Below are 21,308 nucleotides of genomic sequence, written 5' to 3' on the forward strand. Positions count from 1 at the left end.
GCACAAATTCATGTGACTTATTTGTTAAATAAGAAATATTGGTCAATCAAGTTCACTTGCGATGTTATCAAGGTTCACTTGTAAAGAAAGATAGTATTTGATTTTCAAATACTGTATTCCTACAAATAACACTGTGTGTGTGTGTGTGTGTGTGTGTGTGTGTGTGTGTGTGGATTATAGCCATGTACAGAATGATCAGTTAAAATTTAAGAAAATATCTAGAACTTCAGTTAATTAACTGACAAAGGGGACTGAACCCACAAAAGCAAGGTAAAGACAGATTTGATTCATTTAACCGCAAACAGAAAAGTGTATTGGTCTCACATACAATTTAACTCTTGGAAACCACCTAACATTGAACTCTAAAAAATCTTAGATGAATAAGGAAACCATACTTAAACATATAAGGGTGAATGCAATTTTATATTATTATAAATGAATTATGCACCACTAATTGCCCTGTTATAGACTCCAACTCTATTACATATACAGTGAGTTTTACATTGCCTTCTTACATTTGCATGTTGTTAGAGGACTTTTATTTCTACTCAAAGAACTCCCTTTAGCATTTATTGTAAGACAGGTTTAGTGGTAATTAATTCCATCAGCTTTTGTTTGTCTGGGAAAGTCTTTATCCCTCCATTGTTTCTGAAAGACAGCTTTGCTAGGTATCGTATTCTTGGTTGATTTTAAGTTTGTTTTTTTTTTTTTTAATATTTATCAATATCTCTTTTATATTTATCATATTCTCTTCTGGCCTGAAAGGCTTCTGTTGAAAAATCTCCCCATAGTTTTACGGGAATTCCTTTGTATGTAACTTCTCTCTTTTCTCTTGTTGCTTTTAAAATTCTTTCTTTGACTCAACATGTAATTGTAATATGTCTGTAATATGTCTGTGTAGTCTTATTTGGGGTTCTTTGGGCATCTTGGATCTGGATATCTATTTCTCTCCCCATGTTTTGGAAGTTTTGAGCCATTACTGATTTAAATACACCTTCTATCCTTTTCCCTTTCTCTTCTTCTTCTGGAATTCCCATAATGTGAATATTGGGACTATTCCCATAATGTAAATTTTCCTTGTGTCTCATAATTCTCATAGGGTTTTTTCACTCTTTGTCATTTCATTTCACTTTTTACTCCCCTGACTGGATAATTTCAATTGCCTTGTCCTCCAGGTCACTCATTCTTTTTTCTGCATGGTTGAATCGCTTTTGAAGCTCTCTATTGAATTCTTCAGTTCAACTTCCTATATTTTTCAGCTCTAGCACTTCTATTAGTTTATTTTTGATGTTTTCTATTCCTTTGTCAAAAATCCTGTGCTGTGTGTAGTTTGTTTTCCTAAGTTCATTGAGTTGTCTGTCTGTATGTTCTTGTAGGTCACCAAACTTCTTTAAGAAGATTATTCTGGGGGCGCCTGGGTGGCTCAGTCGGTTGGGTGTCTGACTTCAGCTCAGGTCATGATCTCACAGTTCGTGGGTTCAAGCACTGCGTCGGGCTCTGTGCTGACAGTGCAGAGCCTGGAGCCTGTTTTGGATTCTGTGTCTCCCTCTCTCTCTGCCCCACCCCTGTTCACACTCTGTCTCTGTCTCAAGAATAAATAAACATTAAAAAAAAAAAGAAGATTATTCTGAATTCTTTGTCTGACACATCACAGATCTCCATTTGTTTAGAATCAGTTATTAGAGCTTTATTAGTTTCCAGGTGTCATATTCACCTGACTTTTCATGATCCTTCCTTATACTGGCATCCATACATTTGAGTAAGTGGTAAAAGGTTTCTTCTAAAATAAATGTATTTAAGATCCCCAAAGGTGAGTTATTTAAAGGAAAGTATTAATCACATGTTGTACACAAACATGGTAAAGTCATGAGAGTAGTACTAAAATAACTGAAGTTTGAGAAAGACTAGTCAAGTCATATCAGGCTCAAATTTCTTGGCCTGTAACCTACAGTTTACATCTCCATACATTATTGCTGCTTTAGGTCTTAGAGGTTACACAATAGGCATAAAATCTCCCAACCTATATCTGACTGTTGTATTACAGGACTGCTGTTTCCTTAAGGCTATTTTTTGAAAATCTGGCCACAATGATTAATCATTCTTTGTTCTCCAAATGTGTACCAATTTCCAGCCTTCAAGCTTCTGTTCATGCTGTTCCTTCTGCTTGAAATGCTCACTTCCCTTCTCTATCTGTTGAATTCTTACAGTCCTTCAAAGGCCCAACTAACTGTAATCTTCTTCATGCAGCCTTTCTTCATCCTGCAGTCAGATGGGCTTCTTTCCCTTTCATGGTACCAGTAGAACTTCTCTCTTCACTGAGCTTTCTATCAGTTTTGGTAATATTCCAGATGCTCAAATAATTATATTCTCCCACCTAGTGGATTTTAAGCTCTTTCATGGGAGGGAAAGGAAGAGTATGCATTTTATTCATTTTTATATACTTAACAAAGTACCTTATACACAGAGTAGGCCCATAATTAGTATTTGCTGAATTTAAATTTAATATTTTAAGCAACATTCATGTGACACTTACAATTTTGCGCTTGATCATGAAAAGTGGGATTTTTGCATGGAGAGGAGTTGAGGACAGTTCCTTATGGACCGTTGATAAATACAATCTTCTTTTAATGTTCCCTAAATCAGTAATTCTGAAAAAAGAAAGAAAAGAGAAAGATTTTCATCAATATAATAACCGCTGCTTTGGATAATCACCAAAATGATATAGTTTATCATATAGGCCCTTTCCAATAGGGAGATCAAACACAGAATTTAAGAACTGCCTTTTTTTTTCTTTCAAGGAGTAATAAAGTTTCTTCCTTAAATTCAAAGTGCTCACAAGCCTGAATGTATAAATTCACTTAATATGCTAATTTATTTCAGTACTCTACACTAGATTTCCACAGTCTTCTAGCCTATGAAAAAATTCAATTTGTATGAACTGAGAAACTGCTAGCTTTTAATAACCATGCTTGTTCCAGCCCCTTAAGCTTGTGTTATCTTGGGACATACTGTCACCTACTAAATAGGAAAACATTATGGGTTTCTTTCCCTAGAAATGCACCTGTCATTTTATATAGGCTCTTAGTCTGCTTAGAGACAGACACAAAACACTGACTGTCGGTTTCACTTCCTAAGCACATATCTTCAAACCAGAATTATAATACACAAGTTTATTGCTCACTATTCAGGTCAAGCCGCAGTGATACCAAGGACACTGAATTTGAACATCTTTAATAGATTTAGACCACAGCCATGATCACAAAGATTAGGTCTGCTTCAAATTGATAGAGGCTCATTTTTATGTTCTGCTTCCTTTAGGTCTCAGAGGCAACAGGAGGCTTAAAATCTCCAAACCTGTCTCAGGCTGCTATATGGTAGAGCTGATGCTTATTAAAGACTGTCTTTTTACTGGAGAATAGTGATGTTTCTACCATTTTTAGCAACTTTATCTACATGTACAAACTGCTAATTTTCTACAATTAGTAATCCCCCAAGCTGACAACATTTCATTCAAATGAACTACTATTAATATTTACAGTGTAATTAAATATTTTAAGTCAACATAGCCTTTTCTTTTTTAAAAGATGTTTATTTATTTCACTCGATCTTAGCCAAAAGGCCGAGAAGCGATAAGATGTTTATTTATTTATTTGGAAAGAGAGAGAGAGTGTGCATGCAAGTGGGGGGGGGGTGGGGAGCAGAGAGAGAGAGAAAGAGAGAGAGAGAGAGACAGAGAGAGAGAGAATCCCAAGCAGGCTCTGTGCTATCAGCGCAGAGTGCAATATAGGGCTTGATCTTACAAATTGTGAGATCATGACCTGAGAGCCAAAATCAAAAGTCAGATGCTTACCTAACTGAGCCACTCAGGTGCTCCAACATGGTCTTTTCTATAGCTTTTCCTTATCTCCCTTCCTACTTTTCTAATCTCATTATTTTTTCCCTCTAAAATACATATTGTTCTGTAGAAAAACTATCAGTGAACAATGTTAAGAATAAATACAGTAAAAATTAGATGAGATGAATTCAGAGTATGCCCCACCTAAAAATTATACCCTACCTGCACTAAACAATACTATAAATTTATTTAAAAAGCAATAAAGCCTTTCAATCCATAGTCAGAGGTAAGGTTAAAATGCAAAAGTGTTAAGCTTACTGCAGTTTTATATTTAGATGTATAAGTAAATATAGTATAATATTTGCCCCAAGGCAGTGTCTTCAAAGTGGGATGAGCACACGGGGAGGTGGGGTGGTTAGAGCTATCTTTCATCCCATCCTTTACAAATATTATTTTTGTGCACATTTCCAAATAAATGTGTTTTTGAAATAAATAAATGTACCTATGTGGTTAGTGTGCTCAAACATTTTACCAATAGGGCACAGGATCAAATATGTTTGGAAAGCATTGTCATGTTATTAGGTCTCTTGTGTAAGAAGCTCTGATTAGAAAAATAGAAGGAAAACCATATTGGGATTCTGGAAAAGAAGAGGGAAGAAAAAGTTCCCTCACATCATACAAAAAGTTTGGTTGCACCAACCAAAACTCAGTTGAGCACAATCTTTTTTTTTTTTTTTTTTAATTTTTTTTTTCAACATTTATTTATTTTTTGGGACAGAGAGAGACAGAGCATGAACGGGGGAGGGGCAGAGAGAGACGGAGACACAGAATCGGAAACAGGCTCCAGGCTCTGAGCCATCAGCCCAGAGCCCGACGCGGGGCTCGAACTCACAGACCGCGAGATCATGACCTGGCTGAAGTCGGACGCTTAACCGACTGCGCCACCCAGGCGCCCCGGGCACAATCTTATTAAAGCTCTGCTTTGCTTATAGAGAAAAGACTATGTCATTTTTATTTGAATTGGTAAGGATCAAACTCCAGAAGAATGTTTGAGCAGACTACCATTTTATCAACATATAGAACTACAGGAACATTTATTCATTCACATATTTAAGAAAAAGCTCACTGAACCAGACAGTATCCTGGGAGTACACTGGGGAATATGATGGTGAGAAAAGCAAGGTAAAAAAGGAGAAAGAGAAAAAATAAATGCTAGTTCTCCTAAATGCAATGAAGAAAACAAAGAAGAGACAGAATTAGATAACATCAAGAAATGATCTACTTTATAATAAAGCCAGCAGGGTTAGGTAGGACCTAGGAGGTAAAAAGAGGGCATAAAGTAGAAAGGGTAGCCTAGAGCCAAATCATGCAGGGTCTTTAGCCAAGGTAAAGGGTTTTATAAATTTACTGTTCACACTAGGAGAGTCAACATTCCACCTTGCATGATGAATGGATATCATAAAAACAAATAATTATAGTCTCTTTGATTTCTTTATTTTATATGTATAACTGAAATGAGGATTTTAGAGTACAATCTCATGTGCTTTGATAAAGGTATACACTGATGTAATCACCACTCCAAACAAAATATAGAACATTTCCATCACTTTAGAAAGTTCTCTCTTGGCCCCCTCTCATCAATCATCACTCCTGATTTCTAACATCATGTCTAAGTTTTGTCTGTTCTCAAAATTCTTATAAATGAAATGGTGTAGCATATACTCTTCTGTGACTGGCTTTTTCACTTAACATGACATTTTTGAGATTTATCCATGTTGTAACATGCACCAATGGTTCCTTTCTTTAATTGCTGAGGCTTGTATGGCTATGCAATTTATCTATCCATTCTCTTGTTGATGGATACTTATTTCCGGTATGGGTTTCTCATAAATAAGACCTGTTTGAATATGCCTGTGAGTTTTTTTGAGAACAAGTATTTTCATTCTCTTGATAACTAGGAATGGGATTACTGGGTAGTTGGGGAATAAATATGTATAATTTTATAGACTCTATAGATATTTTATAGGTTTCTCATAAATAAGGCCTGTCTGAATATGCCTGTAGAGTCTTTTTGTGAACAAGTATTTTTATTCTCTTGATAACTAGGAATGGGATTACTGGGTAGTTGGGGAATAAGTATGTACAATTTTATAGAAATAATTCTCCAAAGTGGTTGCAGTGGTTCCATACTCTCAACAACTTTTGGTACTAGCAGACTTTTATGTTAGCCAATTCTGGTTGGTATGAACAAATATCATTGCGATTTTATTTGCATTTGTCTTATGAATGACACTGACTACTTTTTTTTCTTTTTTGATAAGCTTTATGCCCAACACGGGACTCAAACTCACAACCCTGAGATCAAGAGTCGCTCACTTCAATGACCAAGCCAGCCAGGTACTCTCACCTTGACCACTTTTACATGTGTTTACTGGTATGTCTTGTGTAATGTCTGTTAAGTCATTTGCTCAACTTTATTGGGTTGTTTTCTTATAATTCTGAGAATTCTTTATATATTTTGGATATTTGTCCTTTGTCATATATATGCATTGTGAATACTTTCTTGCCTATTATCATAATGGTATCTTTTGTTAACGTTTTATTTGGAAGTAATTTCTCACACAAAAGTATCAATAGTACACAGAAACTCATATACACATTATCTATATTAGCTTATTGCTTAATGATACCTTTTGATTAGCAGAAGTTTTTAATTTCATGAAGTCCAGCTTATCATTATTTACAGTCGCACTTTCTATTTCCTAAAAAATCCCTGCCTAGCCCAAAGTTGCAAAGAAGATACTTTTCTACGTTTTCTTCTAGATCTTTATAGTTTTAGTTTTTCATTCTATGATCCATCCAATATTAATTTCAGTATATTATGTGAGGTAGTGGGTGTGGTTCTTTCTGTATGTTTATCAAGTTGTCCCAGCACTATTTGTTAAAGATTCTCCTTTTCCAAATAGAAATGCCATGGTACTTTGCTGAAAATCAATTGCATATGTGTGAGTGTGGATCTATTTCTGGGCTTTCTATGGATCCATTTGTTTCATTTATCCATTCTTCCGCCAATGTCACAGTCTTGATCACTCTGGATTTGTAGTAAGTCTTGAAAGTAGATGAAGAAACTCTTCAACTTTTTGTTTGTTTTTTGTTTTTTGAGGTTCATTAGGCCCTTGCTTTTCCAGATAGATTTTAGGATCCACTTATCATTTTCTATAAAAAAAAGTTGTTAAGAGTTTTGGATTGTGTTGAATCCATAAGATCAATTTGGGGAGAACAATATTGAGTTACCCAATCCACTCACATGGTATTTATCATGTATTTGTTTAGGCCTTGTTTAATTTCTTTCACAATATTTTACAGCTTTAATTTTAGAAGTCTTGTGCAGCTTTTGTTAAATTTATTCCTAAGTATTTTGTTTTTTGATGTGATTGAAGATAATTGCTACTAGTACATAAAAATTTCATCGATTTTTGTATATAATTATTTCTGTGACCTTGCTTAATTCACACATTACTTTTAGTAGTTGTTTTGTAGATTCCTGAGGATTTTATACATAAACAATCATGTCTTCAGTGAATAAAGACTTTATTTCTGTTTTTTTCAATATTTTTATTTTTTATTTTTTTCTTGCATTACTGCAGTGGTTAGCACCTCCAGCATATACTAAATTGAAATGATGAGAGCAGAAAACCTTGCCTTGTTCCTAATCATAAGGGAAAAATGTTCACTATGGTTCTATTACATATCATGTTAGATGTAAGTTCCCTTTAACATATTGAGGATCTTGTCTTTTCTATTTCTAGTTTTTTTAAAGGTTTTTTTTTTTAATTCATGAAAAGGGTATGGAATTCTGTCCAATGCTTTTTCTGCATTGAGATAGTCCTGTTGTGTTTCTCCTTTATTCTGTCCATATTTTGAATTATACTGATTGACTTTCAAATGTGAAACCAACTTTGTATTCTTGGTATAAATTTCAATTATGCTAGTATTTTGTTGAAGAATTTTACACCTGTGTTCATGAGGTACATTGGTTTGTATTTTCTCATGATATTTATATCAGGTTTTGATAACAGAGTTAAGCTAATCCCATAAAGTGATTTGGGAAGAGTTTCCTCTTCTTCTATTGTCTGAAAATTTATTTAAAATAGTGCTAGTTTATTTACTTTTATTTTTAAATGTTTATTTATCTATTTTGAGGAGGGTAGGGGCACAGAGAGAGGAAGAGAGAGAATCCCAAGCAGGTTCCATGCTGTCAGTGCAGAGCCAGATGCAGGGCTCGATCTCACCAACTGTGAGATCATGACCTGAGCTGAAATCAGGAGTCGGATGCTTAATCAAATGAGCCACCCAGGTGCCTTAAAATGGTGCTAGTTTAAATGTTAGTAGAATTAATGTAAGTCTAAAGCTTTCTTTGTGGGAAGATTTTGGTTATATATTCAATTTAACAGATTATGAGGCTATTCAGATTTCTGATTTTTGTTGTTTCAGTTTTAATACATTGTGATTTTATTGCCTTAAAGTTGTTCATATTATTCCCTTTACTATCACTTAACATTAGTAGGATCTGTAGTGGTATCCTGTCTCTCATTCTTGATATTGGTAATTTGTGACTTTTCTCTTTTTATTATTCAATCCCTCTATGGTTTATTAAGTTTAACTTTTTAAAGAAACAACTCTTGGCTTTGTAGAATTTCTCTATTCTTTGTTTTCAATTTTATTTATTCTTGGTTCTATGTTTATTTCTTTCCTTCTACTTATTTTAGGTTTAATTTGTTGTTTTTCCCCCTTCACTTCTTAGGGTGAAAAGTTAGATAATTAATTTTAAACCTCTCTCTTTTCTCATACAAACGTTTAAAACTTATAAAGCTTTCCTCTAAGCATTATGTTAGCTGTCTCCCACAAATTCTGATATGTTGTACTGTAATTTTCATTCAGTTTGAAATATTTTCTAATTTCCCAAATGATTTCTTCTTTGAATCTTGGGTTACTCAGATGTGTGCTATTTAATTTCCAAAAAGTACAGTCTTTCCTATATATTGCATTGCTATTGATTTTTAATTTAATTCCATTGTGGTCAGAAAACATACTTTGTTAAGCTTCCTTTTTAAAAAAATGTAATAAGACATTGTTTGATTCAGAATATGACTGATGGATGGTCTACATGCACTTGCATTTCTTATTTTTTTTATTTTAAAACTTTAAAACATTAAAAACGACTTTCCCTAAGTTTACTCAGTACTGATCCATTTATCTACAGGCCATTCTTTCATATTTCTGGGCAAGTCTGGCACCTAGATCACAATTTTCTTCTGCCACCATTCTGGGTAACTTTATCTACACAAGAGAGCAAAATTTAATTTAAACTTAAACCTTTTCCACCATGACAATCAACACATCTATTCCATTTTAGCACCTTATACAGATAGCCCTACTTTGTAGCCCATCATCACTAGGAATTGTTCAACTTCAAGGTCTCCATTTCAAATTTTCTTCCTGATTTCATTAATTCATTCAACTAGCATTCAGTCAATGCCTTAACAGCACAACACAAGGCACCAGAGATATGGAAGTAGCTAAGTTGCAGAAATCATTCTCCAGTGTGGAAGGAAAAATAAACATTCTTCAGTAGCTGTTTTAGCACATTTCATAGACGTTATCTTATTAGGTCTCACAAAAATCCTTCACTAAAGGCAGTATATTCATTCTCCATTTTTTAGATAGGGAAATTAGACTCCATAAACTAAGGAAGCTACTAGTGTATGGAAATACAGCTAGGTAAGTAGCAGAATGTTAAAATTGCCTCTTTAAAATCCACCATGATTTCTGTGATATGACTGTATGGTCACTACCATAATAGCCTGAAGCTCTTTCATTCATTCATGCTCAGTGGCCACTATTTGCCACATGCTGTGCTAGCAGTGACAAGGCTGCCTTGGTGCCCTCCTCGCAGAACCACAGCCAAACACTTTCAATACAATACTTGTTCATCTGATAAAAACCACATACCCTTTTGCTTCTCCCCTTCTCACTCTTTTAAAACCATTTCCTGCTCAATTCTGGCTTCCAGTCTGGATCCAATTTTCTAATAGGTCACAAACATGTGTCTTACACTATGACTCCAGTTAAAGCCTCCTGAAAGGATGATCCAAAGCTAGAAAGATGAGTGTAGTAATCCACTAGAGTGTGGTAATTCATCTAAAGAAAAAATATCTACCAAATTTCAGAAGGTCTTCGTGCTTGGCACACAATCAGAACAAGTGACTTAGACTTCAGTTCTTGATGTATGCATTCCCCAAAGAAAAGGTAGTGATATTATTATTAAATATCTATTAGGGGTGTCTGGGTGGCTCAGTTGGTTAAGTGTCCAACTCGATCTCGGCTCAGGTCATGATCTCACAGGTCCTGAGACTGAGCCCTGCATCGGGCTCTGTGCTGACAGTGCAGAGGCTGCTTGGGATTCTCTCTCTCCCTCTCTCTCTGCCCTGCCCTATTTGTGCATGTTCTCTCTTTCCCTAAAAAAAAAAAAAACCTTGAAAAATATCTATTATGTATTGAACATTTCCTATATGCCAACACTGTATTAAATATTCTAGATGCATTATGTCACAGTGCTCCCATAAACCCCACAAGATGTCTATTAGTATTATCTCTACTTAACAGATGAGGAAACTGAAGCTTTAGTTCTCAGACACCTAGCAGAATGCAGATTTAAACTCAGATCTAATTGATCCTAGTACCTACTACATTCTTAACAAGATGCTGATTTTCTTTTGGGCAGACAGTGCCTATAAAAACATCAATAGTAGAAGAATCTTTGCTCCTGGGAACAAAATATTTAGCATCTGGTAACTAAGACTGTTTGGCTGGACAGAGCCCATGTTTGCCTTTGTAAGTATGTGTGTGCATGTGCACACACATTCCATTCACAAATTCTTCTTTTAAAAATTTGTAAAAAAACAAAAACAAAGACAACACCCCTCTGATTCAGGAACTATTATCTTGCAATTAAAAGCTCATAGGTTAATCTGACTTTCTTAATTTTCATGTTCTTGGAGGTCACTTCACCGTGCCACCATAGGCTTCACATACTTACAATCCTCTCAGTTATTAGTGAGGAACCCTGTGAATCACTGATTCTGCCCTGTTTTGAACATCTGGGCTTCACTGTTCCAATTAGCTGTCAGGCTGAGGAAAGGACACAGGTGCAAGTAGTTTATTGGAGAGCTGATTCCATGAAACAGGAATGAAGGAAGAGGGAGAGTAAGACAATAAAAGAGGAAAAGCCAAGATAAGAATGCGCTGTCAACAATACTGCTATAGACCACAGGGGCTGCATCCCACCAGGATGTCCAGGACCATGGAAACATGTACAGAGCATCTCCCAGAAGTGTCCACTTGAAGAGAGGAGGTGGGAGCATATATTCTCTACCTTCCAACTCCCCGCAATGGTTAAGGGTTGCCTTGGGGGGCCTAACCTCCCTAGTATTTTCAGGCTATGCCTATCTGTGGGTGGAGTAGTAGGCTCCCACAACATCAAAGAAAGTCCTGGATGGCACTTTATATGGGAAGCTATCCAAGCAAGCTTGCTCCAAACCACCCCTGCAGCTGCAGCTGATATCGGACGTGGACCCAGAGGACGTGACATGGAACACTGGAGTGGGCTGCCACAATGACAATACCAGCATGCTTTCTACTTAAACATACTCTCCCTCCTGTTGTTTTTTGGTGCCTTTGCTTATGCGTTTCCCTTGAAAGCCCCTTCTCTGATTATGCCAGCTGAAATTATATTCATCCATCACAGTTTGGGTTGTAATGCTACCTCCTCCCTGAAAACACCTCAGACTCCAAATTAAAAATAATTACAACTTTTTTTTTTTTTTGACTCACCACAACATGTTTTTCAACCTCTATTACTGAATTTCTTTCATTCCCTCTTGGTGTTCTAGGTCAGTAACTACAGTCCATTTTATGGGCCATAATCTGATGCAAATATGCAAATCTTTTCCTTTGTTTTCATGGGTGAATAACATGCAGTTCCATAAATTTCAGTTTTATCACTTCTAGTAACATTCTAATTGAGTTTAAAAGGGTTACTAGCATTTGGTACTCCCAAGCCCATTTTAGAGTTTCAAGCAGTCTCTCATTCTAAACTCCACAAAGAAGTCTGACTGCCCTGAAAGGTTTGGTGATTTGTAAGAGTTCCCAGTACGCACATGTACAAACACAACAGAGGTGGGATTTCTGCAGTTTGGGGAAAGGACAATTCATTATCAATTCATCATCAGTGTTGTCTTGAGTTAATAGTAGTTTCTGAGTACTGCTTTTTTTTTTGTGATCAATTGTTATTATTCTAGACTACTCATTATCAACAAGTGTGGAAATAAGCTGTAATGGTTAAGAGCATTAATTTCAAAGCCATACTTTCTGTGTTCAAATTCTGGCTTCACCATTTCTTAGCTGTGTGACAGCGGGTATGTTACTTAACCTTTTGTACCTCAGTTTCTTTATTAATAAAACGTGGAAAACCATAGTACTCATAAGATTGTTGTGAGGACTGCATATGTAAGCGAATATAAGAAAAATGCTCAGAATAGTGCCTGGCACACAGAAAATTCTAAGTACTAACCATCGTCAACTTGGGTGGTCGTGGATTGTTTAGTGAATGCTGTGTATTTTTAGCCTTTCATTTTCTACTAACTAAAATATTTATTAAGAAAGAAAGGCCCCCTGGGCTGTAAGGCTCCCTAAGAACCATACAGTGGGTACACAGCCCAACTTTGTCCTTTTAGAGGTCAGGTCTTTGGTTTGCACAAAATAGTTCTCCATCAGACCTAGCCATTATGGCTCTGATCTCTGGAAAAATTTCTAAATGCTCACGTGCCCAGTTTAGGACAGAGGTATTAGGACTAAGCCACTCATATGGTGATGAGAACTTAATCTACTGTCTTTGCAAAAATAAATATGCAAACCTTCCCTATCTCATAATCAAGAATACTTGGTTTTGGAGGGAAAACAAAATCATGTGCTAAGCTTAAATGGTTCTGAAAGCAAGCTGAATTGCTACTTTAAAAAAATTAAAATTAGTCATTCATGAGAGAGAGAATATAAATGCATATGTGTGAACTACTTAAAAGCTTCATTATGCTCATGTGCTCATGTGCTTTTTTGGGGACAATTTAGTTGCTGTAAGGAAGGCTGCTTGTAAAACAGCTCTTCAGTTGTAATACAGGCTTGATTTTCACCATCTCAAACCTCCTGTGACCTAACAAAGCAGAAAAAGACAAGCAACACTGGCATTGCTCCTCTTACACTTAAAGATATATATATTTTTAAAAACCCATATATGAGTTAATACATTTTTATATCTGTAAGTGAGCATTCATAGCTAAGGGTCAGCAATGTAATAGAAAAAGTAATGAGACCATGTTGAGAAAAAATGGGGTAGTCAACAGGAAAATCAACCTCATTTATTATAATATTCTAGTGATCAGCAGGTGTATAACTCTTTCAGCTATGGTCATTAACGACATTCATTCCAAACTTAACATCTACATTTGCAAACCATTTGAAAGTAAAATTACTTTCCAATTCAGTTTCCAATTTGCTTTTATATCTTCATCTTTGATTGACAATTTTTTTTTAACAATGGCAACCTCAGTGAGTATTTGAGTAAATGGTAGCAACCATCCAATAGTGTAGATAAACTCATCCATTTAGATTACCTATTCACTTTTCTTCCGTATATACAATCATTTACAACCACTGAATGTTCACTTCAGTTTAAACTTGCAAAACTGATGTCAGGCTTCTGGTGATTAGATTCATTTATTAGAATTATTTGTTCTTAAAGCCAAAGTGGTATTTATTTTTTTTTATCATGACCTAAAAATGACCAAATTTGAATGCACACCTTCAGTGATGCCATCAAATAACTCCAGGTATAATTGCAAGAAAATAGTGAGTTTGCAAAATGGTACATTTAAATGTGTGCAATGATGTTTAGGTATATAGTTAACATGGTTGTGTACTGAAATTTAAAGTCATGTAGAAGACGCATAAGATACATTCACTCCTATGCTTCATGATCACCACAGGGAATTTTATTCCATTAATCTTTCCCAGGTCCTTTCTACTGAAGTTTAATTCATTGAGGATTCGTTTGTCCTTTATAAAGAAGAATAGGAATTCTGAACCTAAGATGCTTTCATATGTTTAGTAAAACACATGGAGCCTTCTTTTTATAATTAGCATTCATTACAAGGCATATTTCACAGGTATGACTTTAATAACTGGTACTCTTTGAATTTTTCTCTGAATATAATTTGATCCCCTTTTAAAAAGCAGCTTTATTGAGGCATAATTTACATGCCACAAAATTCACCATTTTTAGGTGCATCTTAATGGCTTAGTTAGGTAAGTGTCCAACTCTTGATTTCAGCTCAGGACATGATCTCACAGTTCATGGGATTGAGCCCCGCACTGGGCTCTGTGCTGTCAGAATGGAACCTGCTTGGGATTCTCTCTTTCTGTCTCTCTGCCCCTCCCTGCGTGCATGCTGTCTCTCTTTCTCTCTCTCTCAAAATAAAAAAATAAACTTAAAAAAAAATTCACTACATTGTTAGTATATTTAAGGAGTTATGCAACTATGACCAGAATTCAGTTATTGAACATTCCATCATCCAAATAGATCCTGCATACCTGTCTACAGTCAGTTCCACTCTCATCCCCACCCTCAGGCTATCCTGAATCTGCTTTGGGTCTGGAAACTTGTCTTCTCTAGATATTTCATATAAATGGAATACAGAATATAAATTTTTTTGCATCTCACATCTTTCACTTAGCACAATGTTTTTGACATGCATCCATACTGTAGCTTGTATCATTACTTTTTATTGCAGAGTAGTATTGTAATATATGGATATGCCACATTTTGCTTATCCGTTCACCAGCGGAATTGACAGAATTGTAGTTTGTCTCCAGCTTTGGCCAATCTAAATAATGATAGTAAGAACATTCATGTTCAACTCTGGGTGTAGTCATGTTTTCACATTTCATAGGCTAACACCCAGGAAGACAGCTATTGTGCTGGGTATGGGGCGGTATCTCACTGTGGTTTTATTTTTTTAATTTTCTTAAGTTTTTATTTAAATTCCAGTGTAATTAACATACAGTGTAATATTAGCTTCAGCTGTACAATACAGTGATTCAACATTTGCACACAACACCCCGTGCTCATCAGAACAAGTGCCCTCCTTAATTCCCATTACCTATTTAACCCATCCCCAAACCCATCTCCCCTCTGGAAACCATCAGTTCTCTATAGTTAAGAAAAAGTTCAAAATAGAACTACCCTACGATCCAGCAATTGCACTACTAGGTATTTACCCAAAGAATACAAAAATACTAATTCAAAGGGATACATGCACCCGAATGTTTATAGCAGCATTATCTACAATATTCAAATTATGGAAACAGTCATTGTGGTTTTAATTCGCATTTCCCTAATGACAAATGATGTTGAGAATATTATCATGTGCTTTTTAGCCATTTATCTATTTACTTTTATGAAATGTCTATCCAAATCTTTTACTAAGTTTTAAATTGGGTGATATATTTTCTTACTAATAAATAGTAAGAGTTCTTTTTATATTCTGGATACAAGAATGTTATCATATATATTATTTGCAAATATTTTCACCATTCTGAGGCTGTCTTCATTTACTTAAAGGTGCCTTTAAATGCAAAACTTATATTTTTTTATAAAGTCCAATTTATTATTTTTTATTTTTGTTTTGTTGACATATCTACAAATGCTTTGCCTAACCCAGGGTTATGAAGATTTCCTACTGTTTTCTTCCAGAAGTTTTATATTTTTAACTCTTATATTTAGGTCTACAATCCATTTTGAGCTAATTTCTGTATATGGTGTGAGGTAAGGTTCTAATTTTTTTGCATATGGATATCCAAATGGCCCAGCATCATTTGCTGAAAAGGCTATTTTTTTACCTACTGAATTGCTTTAGCAACTTTGTAAAAAAAATCAACTTATCATAAACGTAAGGTTCTATTTCTGTATGCTACTTCATTTATCTATCTTCTTCATGCCAGTACCATACTGCCTTCATTACTGTAGCTTTATACTAAATTTTGAAATCAGTAAAGATAAGTCCTCCACCTTTGTTCTTCTTTTGCAAAACTGTTCTATTATGAATCTTTGAATTTCCATATAAATTTTATGATCATTTCATCAAATGCTGGAAACATTATGGTAAGTGAAAGAAGCTAAACACAAAAGACTACATACTGTATGGTTCCACTTATATGAAATGTTCAAAATAAGCAAATCTCTAGATGGAAAGAAAGGGCTGGGAGTAGCAGGAGGCGGGGAGTAACTACTCATGGATGCAGGTACTTTGTGGGTGATGAAGCAATCTAAAATTACGCAGTGGTGATGGTTGTACAACTCTGTGAAATATACTAAAAACCACTAAATCATACATTTTAAGGGGAGAATTTTATGGTATGTGGATTACATCTCCACTAAAAAAAAAAAGCTGTTATGAGTTCAATCACTTATTGGTGATGGGACTTTGGATAATGGGAAATATAGCAGAAAGAGACAGAAAAGAGTAAGCATCACCTTTGTTGGTGATGTCCTTGTGCTTTAAGAAAACATTCATTCAATGACCCACAGTCATTGTTGTAGGTTCAACTGTGTTCCCCATAAAAATATGTCCAAGTCTTAATCCCTGGTACCTATGAATGTGACCTTATTTGGAAAATGGGGTCTTTGCAGAAATAATTGAATTAAGATAAAGTCATGCTGGGTTAAAGTGGGCTATAATCCAATGATTGGTGTCCTTATAAGAAGATGGAAATTCAGACACACACACACAGAGGGTACCATGTGACTACAGAGTCAGAAACTTGAGTGATGCATCTATAAGCCAAGAAATGCCAAAGATTGCTGGCAACTGCCAGAAAAGCTGGCAGAGAGGGGCATGGTAGATTCTCATTAAGTGTTTCAGAAGGAACTAACCCTGCTGACACCTTGATCTGGGACTTTTAGCTTCTAGAACTGTGAGATAATACTGTTGTTTCAAGCCACCTAGTTTGTGGTGGTTTATTATGGCAGCCCTAGGAAACTAACACAGTAATATTTACACCTTTATTATTAAAGACAAAGGGTTTCAGGAACTAGAGTCAACCTCTTGGGAGTTTCAATTCCTTCATCTATAAATTGGGGATAGTGCTTGCTTCGGCAGCACATATACTAAAATATAAATTGGGGATAATAACATCTGTCTATTCATCATGCTGAAAAATAAAGAATAAATAAATAAATAAATAAATAAATAAATAAATAAATAAAATTAAAATTAAAAAAATTATAAACATGAAAATGAGAACACTGCTACCTGTGAGAAAAAAGGGAAATTTGTTTACACAGCCATCAAGTGCTAGATACTGTTCTATTTGTTGGGATAGGTGGTGTGCACAGATGTTTGCCTTATTAATATTTTATGATATATTTCTTGGGCATATGAGTGCTAGTCAAACCCTTTCTGTACTATCCCCAGAAAATCAATGTAAAACAATAGTTCCTTTTAATGTCCTACTCTCTTGTCTTTTTGGCTATATTAATAAATAAATACAATAAAATACAAAATTATAAAAAAGAAACTGTGAAGCACTTTGTAAATATAGGATATTACTCCTCCAGATGTATGTTTCTAATTGATTTGTCAGCTCTAATTTATTGGGTTTTCTCTTTCCTTTTCTTCAAGATCATCTGTTTTTAAGCAACATTCACCTTCCTTAGAAAAGCTACAGCCTGGATGCTAGAATTCTCTAACATAAAAGTGAGATGTCAAACCATGGAACTCTCATACCACTCACTCTCTTAACCCTACCTCCCAGCACCCCCACTCCAAAAAACACACTTTGTCATAAATTGTCAATGAACTCACGTTTATTTTAGGAAATACAACACCAATGCACTGCAACTTTTTGTTTATACATAGGGTTAGGGGACTGCTTGTTCCATAACTGACTATTGTGTTGCACTGAATAGTATTATTATAAATGATCACTTTTTGAAGACCACCATAAAGAAGATATTTGGCACTAAAAGTACGTTTTTCACAAATTGTAAATCAGGATGCTCAATTATCAATATAAAATACTACATAAACTCTGATTATTAGGGATTTCTGAGTATTTAGAGTCTTGAAAAAACTTTTTAAAACTTTTGCCCTCAGTGAAAATTTGGCAGAATCCAGGAAGGGGGGGGGGGGGAATCTGTTAAATGTCCTTGAACACCTCCAGATTTTCCCTCCCTCTTCATCTCTGCTTTCCTGATTGTATCACTATACCTGTAGAAGATTGTGAACATTTAGGTAATGTATACATTCTTTTACTCACATGAAAATCTCACGTGTCTTAAATGGAGAAGATTTTACAAGTACGTAAAGATACACTTATATGGAGGTTCATTACAACATGGAGAGAAAAACAAATAGAGAAATTTTAGATAAATTGTTATTCTATACCCATGCAATAATACATATAGCAGCTACTAAAAAGAATGAGACAGATTAATATGTAGTAACATGGAAAGATTCCCAAGATAAATAAAAGTAGGTAGGCCCACTGTCACCATACCAAACCAATTTCTATAAAGTGTAAATGGTAGATTCTCTTTGTGGAAAAAAGAATTATAATACCACACACACACACAGAATTAATCTCTGCAGGCACTCACAAAAACAGTTACCTTTAGAGAATGATTTCAAAGATTCTTAATTTAGGTATGGATTGCTTTTATTATATAATTTCTAAATGGAAGAGCTTTAGCCCATATGGACAAAGCAATTATTAGTAGTTTACTATCTGAAATAAAATAAATAATCTACACAGACAACGATATATAAAAAAGAAGGTTTAAAAAAACTCTTTACTTCTCGGGACCTCAAAAAAGATATGCAACATTTCACAGGTACCACAAGGGAATTGTAGCTAGGGTTTTGCTGCGAGGCCCATACTCATGTGGCGAATCAATAGACCATCCTTCGAGGTAAGAGCACAACAATTTACTTATAGTGGTTTATCGAGTGCTTAGTTCAATACGAGTGGACATTTTGTCAATAACATTCTAATGGATGCTATGGATGACAGTTCAGTGCTATAATATACAAGCTGGAAGGCCATATAATAAAATCTATAGGTCCCTGGAGTCAGAGGATGATCATTTGTAGAGGAACTAAAGAAAAACACCAAGAAATGTCTCACTGTAGAGCCTAATAATTGTTTTGAAGTAAAAAGCAAATAGATTTGGTTATTATGGATTGCATTAGTGGTAACACATTGGTGCCATTTTTATACATTCTTTTATCTTAAAATATTTTAGTAAATGAAAGGTGAAATTAGAAAGCTTTCCTTCATTTGAATTAGGCTGGAAGCTTATCAATGTAAACACATTTCCCAATTAAGTTAGACAACACATAGAATTCATCACCTGAATCCTGTTGGTTAGAAATAAGAGCTTGAGATGAGCAGCAAATTAACTTGTTCAATTCCATAGACAATTCACACGTTTCCAGCACAAGGCTAATGTGGTCACATGAACTATATCTGTACCAATTTTCAAAGCAAGGAAGTGTTCCCAGAAGGCACAAAACTACTGCTCGTTTAAAAAGTATATCCAATTAGATATCAAGATAATTTTATGGGGAGAAGATAATACCTGTCATTTTCACATTTGATTTCTGAAGCATTCACTATTCCCTTTTTCTTTTCCCTAAAGCTAGATTTATGTATTATTCAATATTCTGGGAGGAATTAAAATGTGCATTCAAATAGTTCCTATAGACTTATATCTGGGAGCTTCTGGGTTCTCTTCTCTCTCTCTCTCTCTCTCAAACATTCTTTTCCTTGGGGACTATTTTCCACTCCCCCCTCTGATTTTAAATGTTTTCTGTATGTTGACAATTCAATCTACATCCCTAGCCCTGATTCATTCCTTGAACTCCAAACTGCTTACTTCAAACCTTTCCTGGATATTCCATAGACATTGCAAATGAAACCCATCAAGAGGAAAACCAACAAACAGATTCTTAACTATAGAGAACAAACTGATGGTTACCAGAGGGGAGATGGGTGGGGGATGGGTGAGATAGGTGATGGGAATTAAGGAGTACACTTGTGATGAGCACAGGGCGATGTATGGAAGTGAATCACTATATTGTACACCTGAAACTAATAACACTGTATGTTAAGTGGAATTTAAATAACTTTAAAAAAAGACCCCAATTCCCCATCCTCACTACCCCCAGCAGGGCTCAAATCAGAAACCTAAGGGATTTCCTCTCTTCAAGTCTATCAGTTCTATGTTGAATCTACTCATTTCTCTAACTCTTATACTGTCACTCTGGTCCAAGCACTGTATGTCTTGCCTGCACAGCCTTCCAGCTGGTCTCCCTGCTTCCATTCTTATCCTCCTTTCCCTAGTCAAGACTCTCAAGTGCATCCAGAGTGACCATCTTACATGGGGATCTATTAGCCTGTCTTATGTCAGTAACTTCACGCTGCTCTGAGAACAAAATCTACGTTCCTAGCTCACAAGGTCTATAAATTATCCCGCCTCACTTACCAGGTCTCATTCTCTATAATCAGGAACCTCAAAGGAAAAAAAAATCACTCTACATGGGTTAAATGAATGCCATGAAATATCTCCTCACGGAGGTATGGGCAGGGTTGAGGGAACGAGGGATCGTTAGACACTGAAAGGTAACAACAGAGGGCAGCCATAACCATTCCTATGTATAAGGGCAAGAGGAGGACTGGAGCCAGAGCAACTGGATCTTCGTAGGAGGGGTCCCGCAGAAGGAAAGGAAAGAAGTACCCTGACTTCTCTCTTCCTGTCCTCTGATCTCCTGATGATACTTCCCACTGACTGAAAAGGCCTGAGATTGAGGGAGTCTGGGTGATTAATACATTGTGATGTGGGGGAACAGAAGGCATGTGCTGCCCTGGATACAGAGCACATGAGAGAAGACAGTCCGTGGATCTGGAGGGGTGGAAGGGAGATAAAGCAGCATGCATGCCAACCTCATTTGTGCCACTGTACAGCTTCACACCTGGTATACTCTTGTGACAGGAATTTGCATAGGGCTTTTCTTTCTGTGACTACCTTTTTCCTTCCACAGCTGGTTCTTCATCCTCCTTCAAGTCTTAATTTAAATATCCTTATTGCCCTACCTAAGAACAGGTACCACCTTGGTTAATCCTTTGCCTGTTTCCTTCAGAGTACTTACCAGATTTGTAGTTATGTACTTGCTTTTCTCTGCCTTCTCCTTCAGAATATGAGGGGAGCGGCAATGTGACTAGCAGATGCCTGCCATACAGTAGGTGCTCAGTAAATATTAGCTGTATTAATGTTGGCCAAATTAGATAACAAAATCATAAG

General features: G+C 35.7%; 1 protein-coding gene across 14 annotated transcripts in view; it reads right to left on the reverse strand.

Annotated features, from left to right (window-relative positions):
• Positions 1 to 21,308, reverse strand: part of CFAP20DC (CFAP20 domain containing) — a 246,424-nt gene that overhangs the window by 162,023 nt on the left and 63,093 nt on the right. For all 14 annotated transcript variants that reach the window (XR_007150255.1, XM_047849396.1, XM_047849393.1 and 11 more), the window contains one exon: positions 2,534 to 2,648. Coding sequence is in view for 13 of the 14 variants with exons in the window: in XM_047849396.1 (XP_047705352.1) it covers positions 2,534 to 2,648 (115 nt within the window). In the remaining variant the exon portion in view is untranslated. The remainder of the gene's footprint in view (positions 1 to 2,533; positions 2,649 to 21,308) is intronic.

This window comes from Prionailurus viverrinus, chromosome A2, assembly GCF_022837055.1.
Source record: "Prionailurus viverrinus isolate Anna chromosome A2, UM_Priviv_1.0, whole genome shotgun sequence".
In the NCBI taxonomy this organism is placed as follows: Eukaryota; Metazoa; Chordata; class Mammalia; order Carnivora; family Felidae; genus Prionailurus; species Prionailurus viverrinus.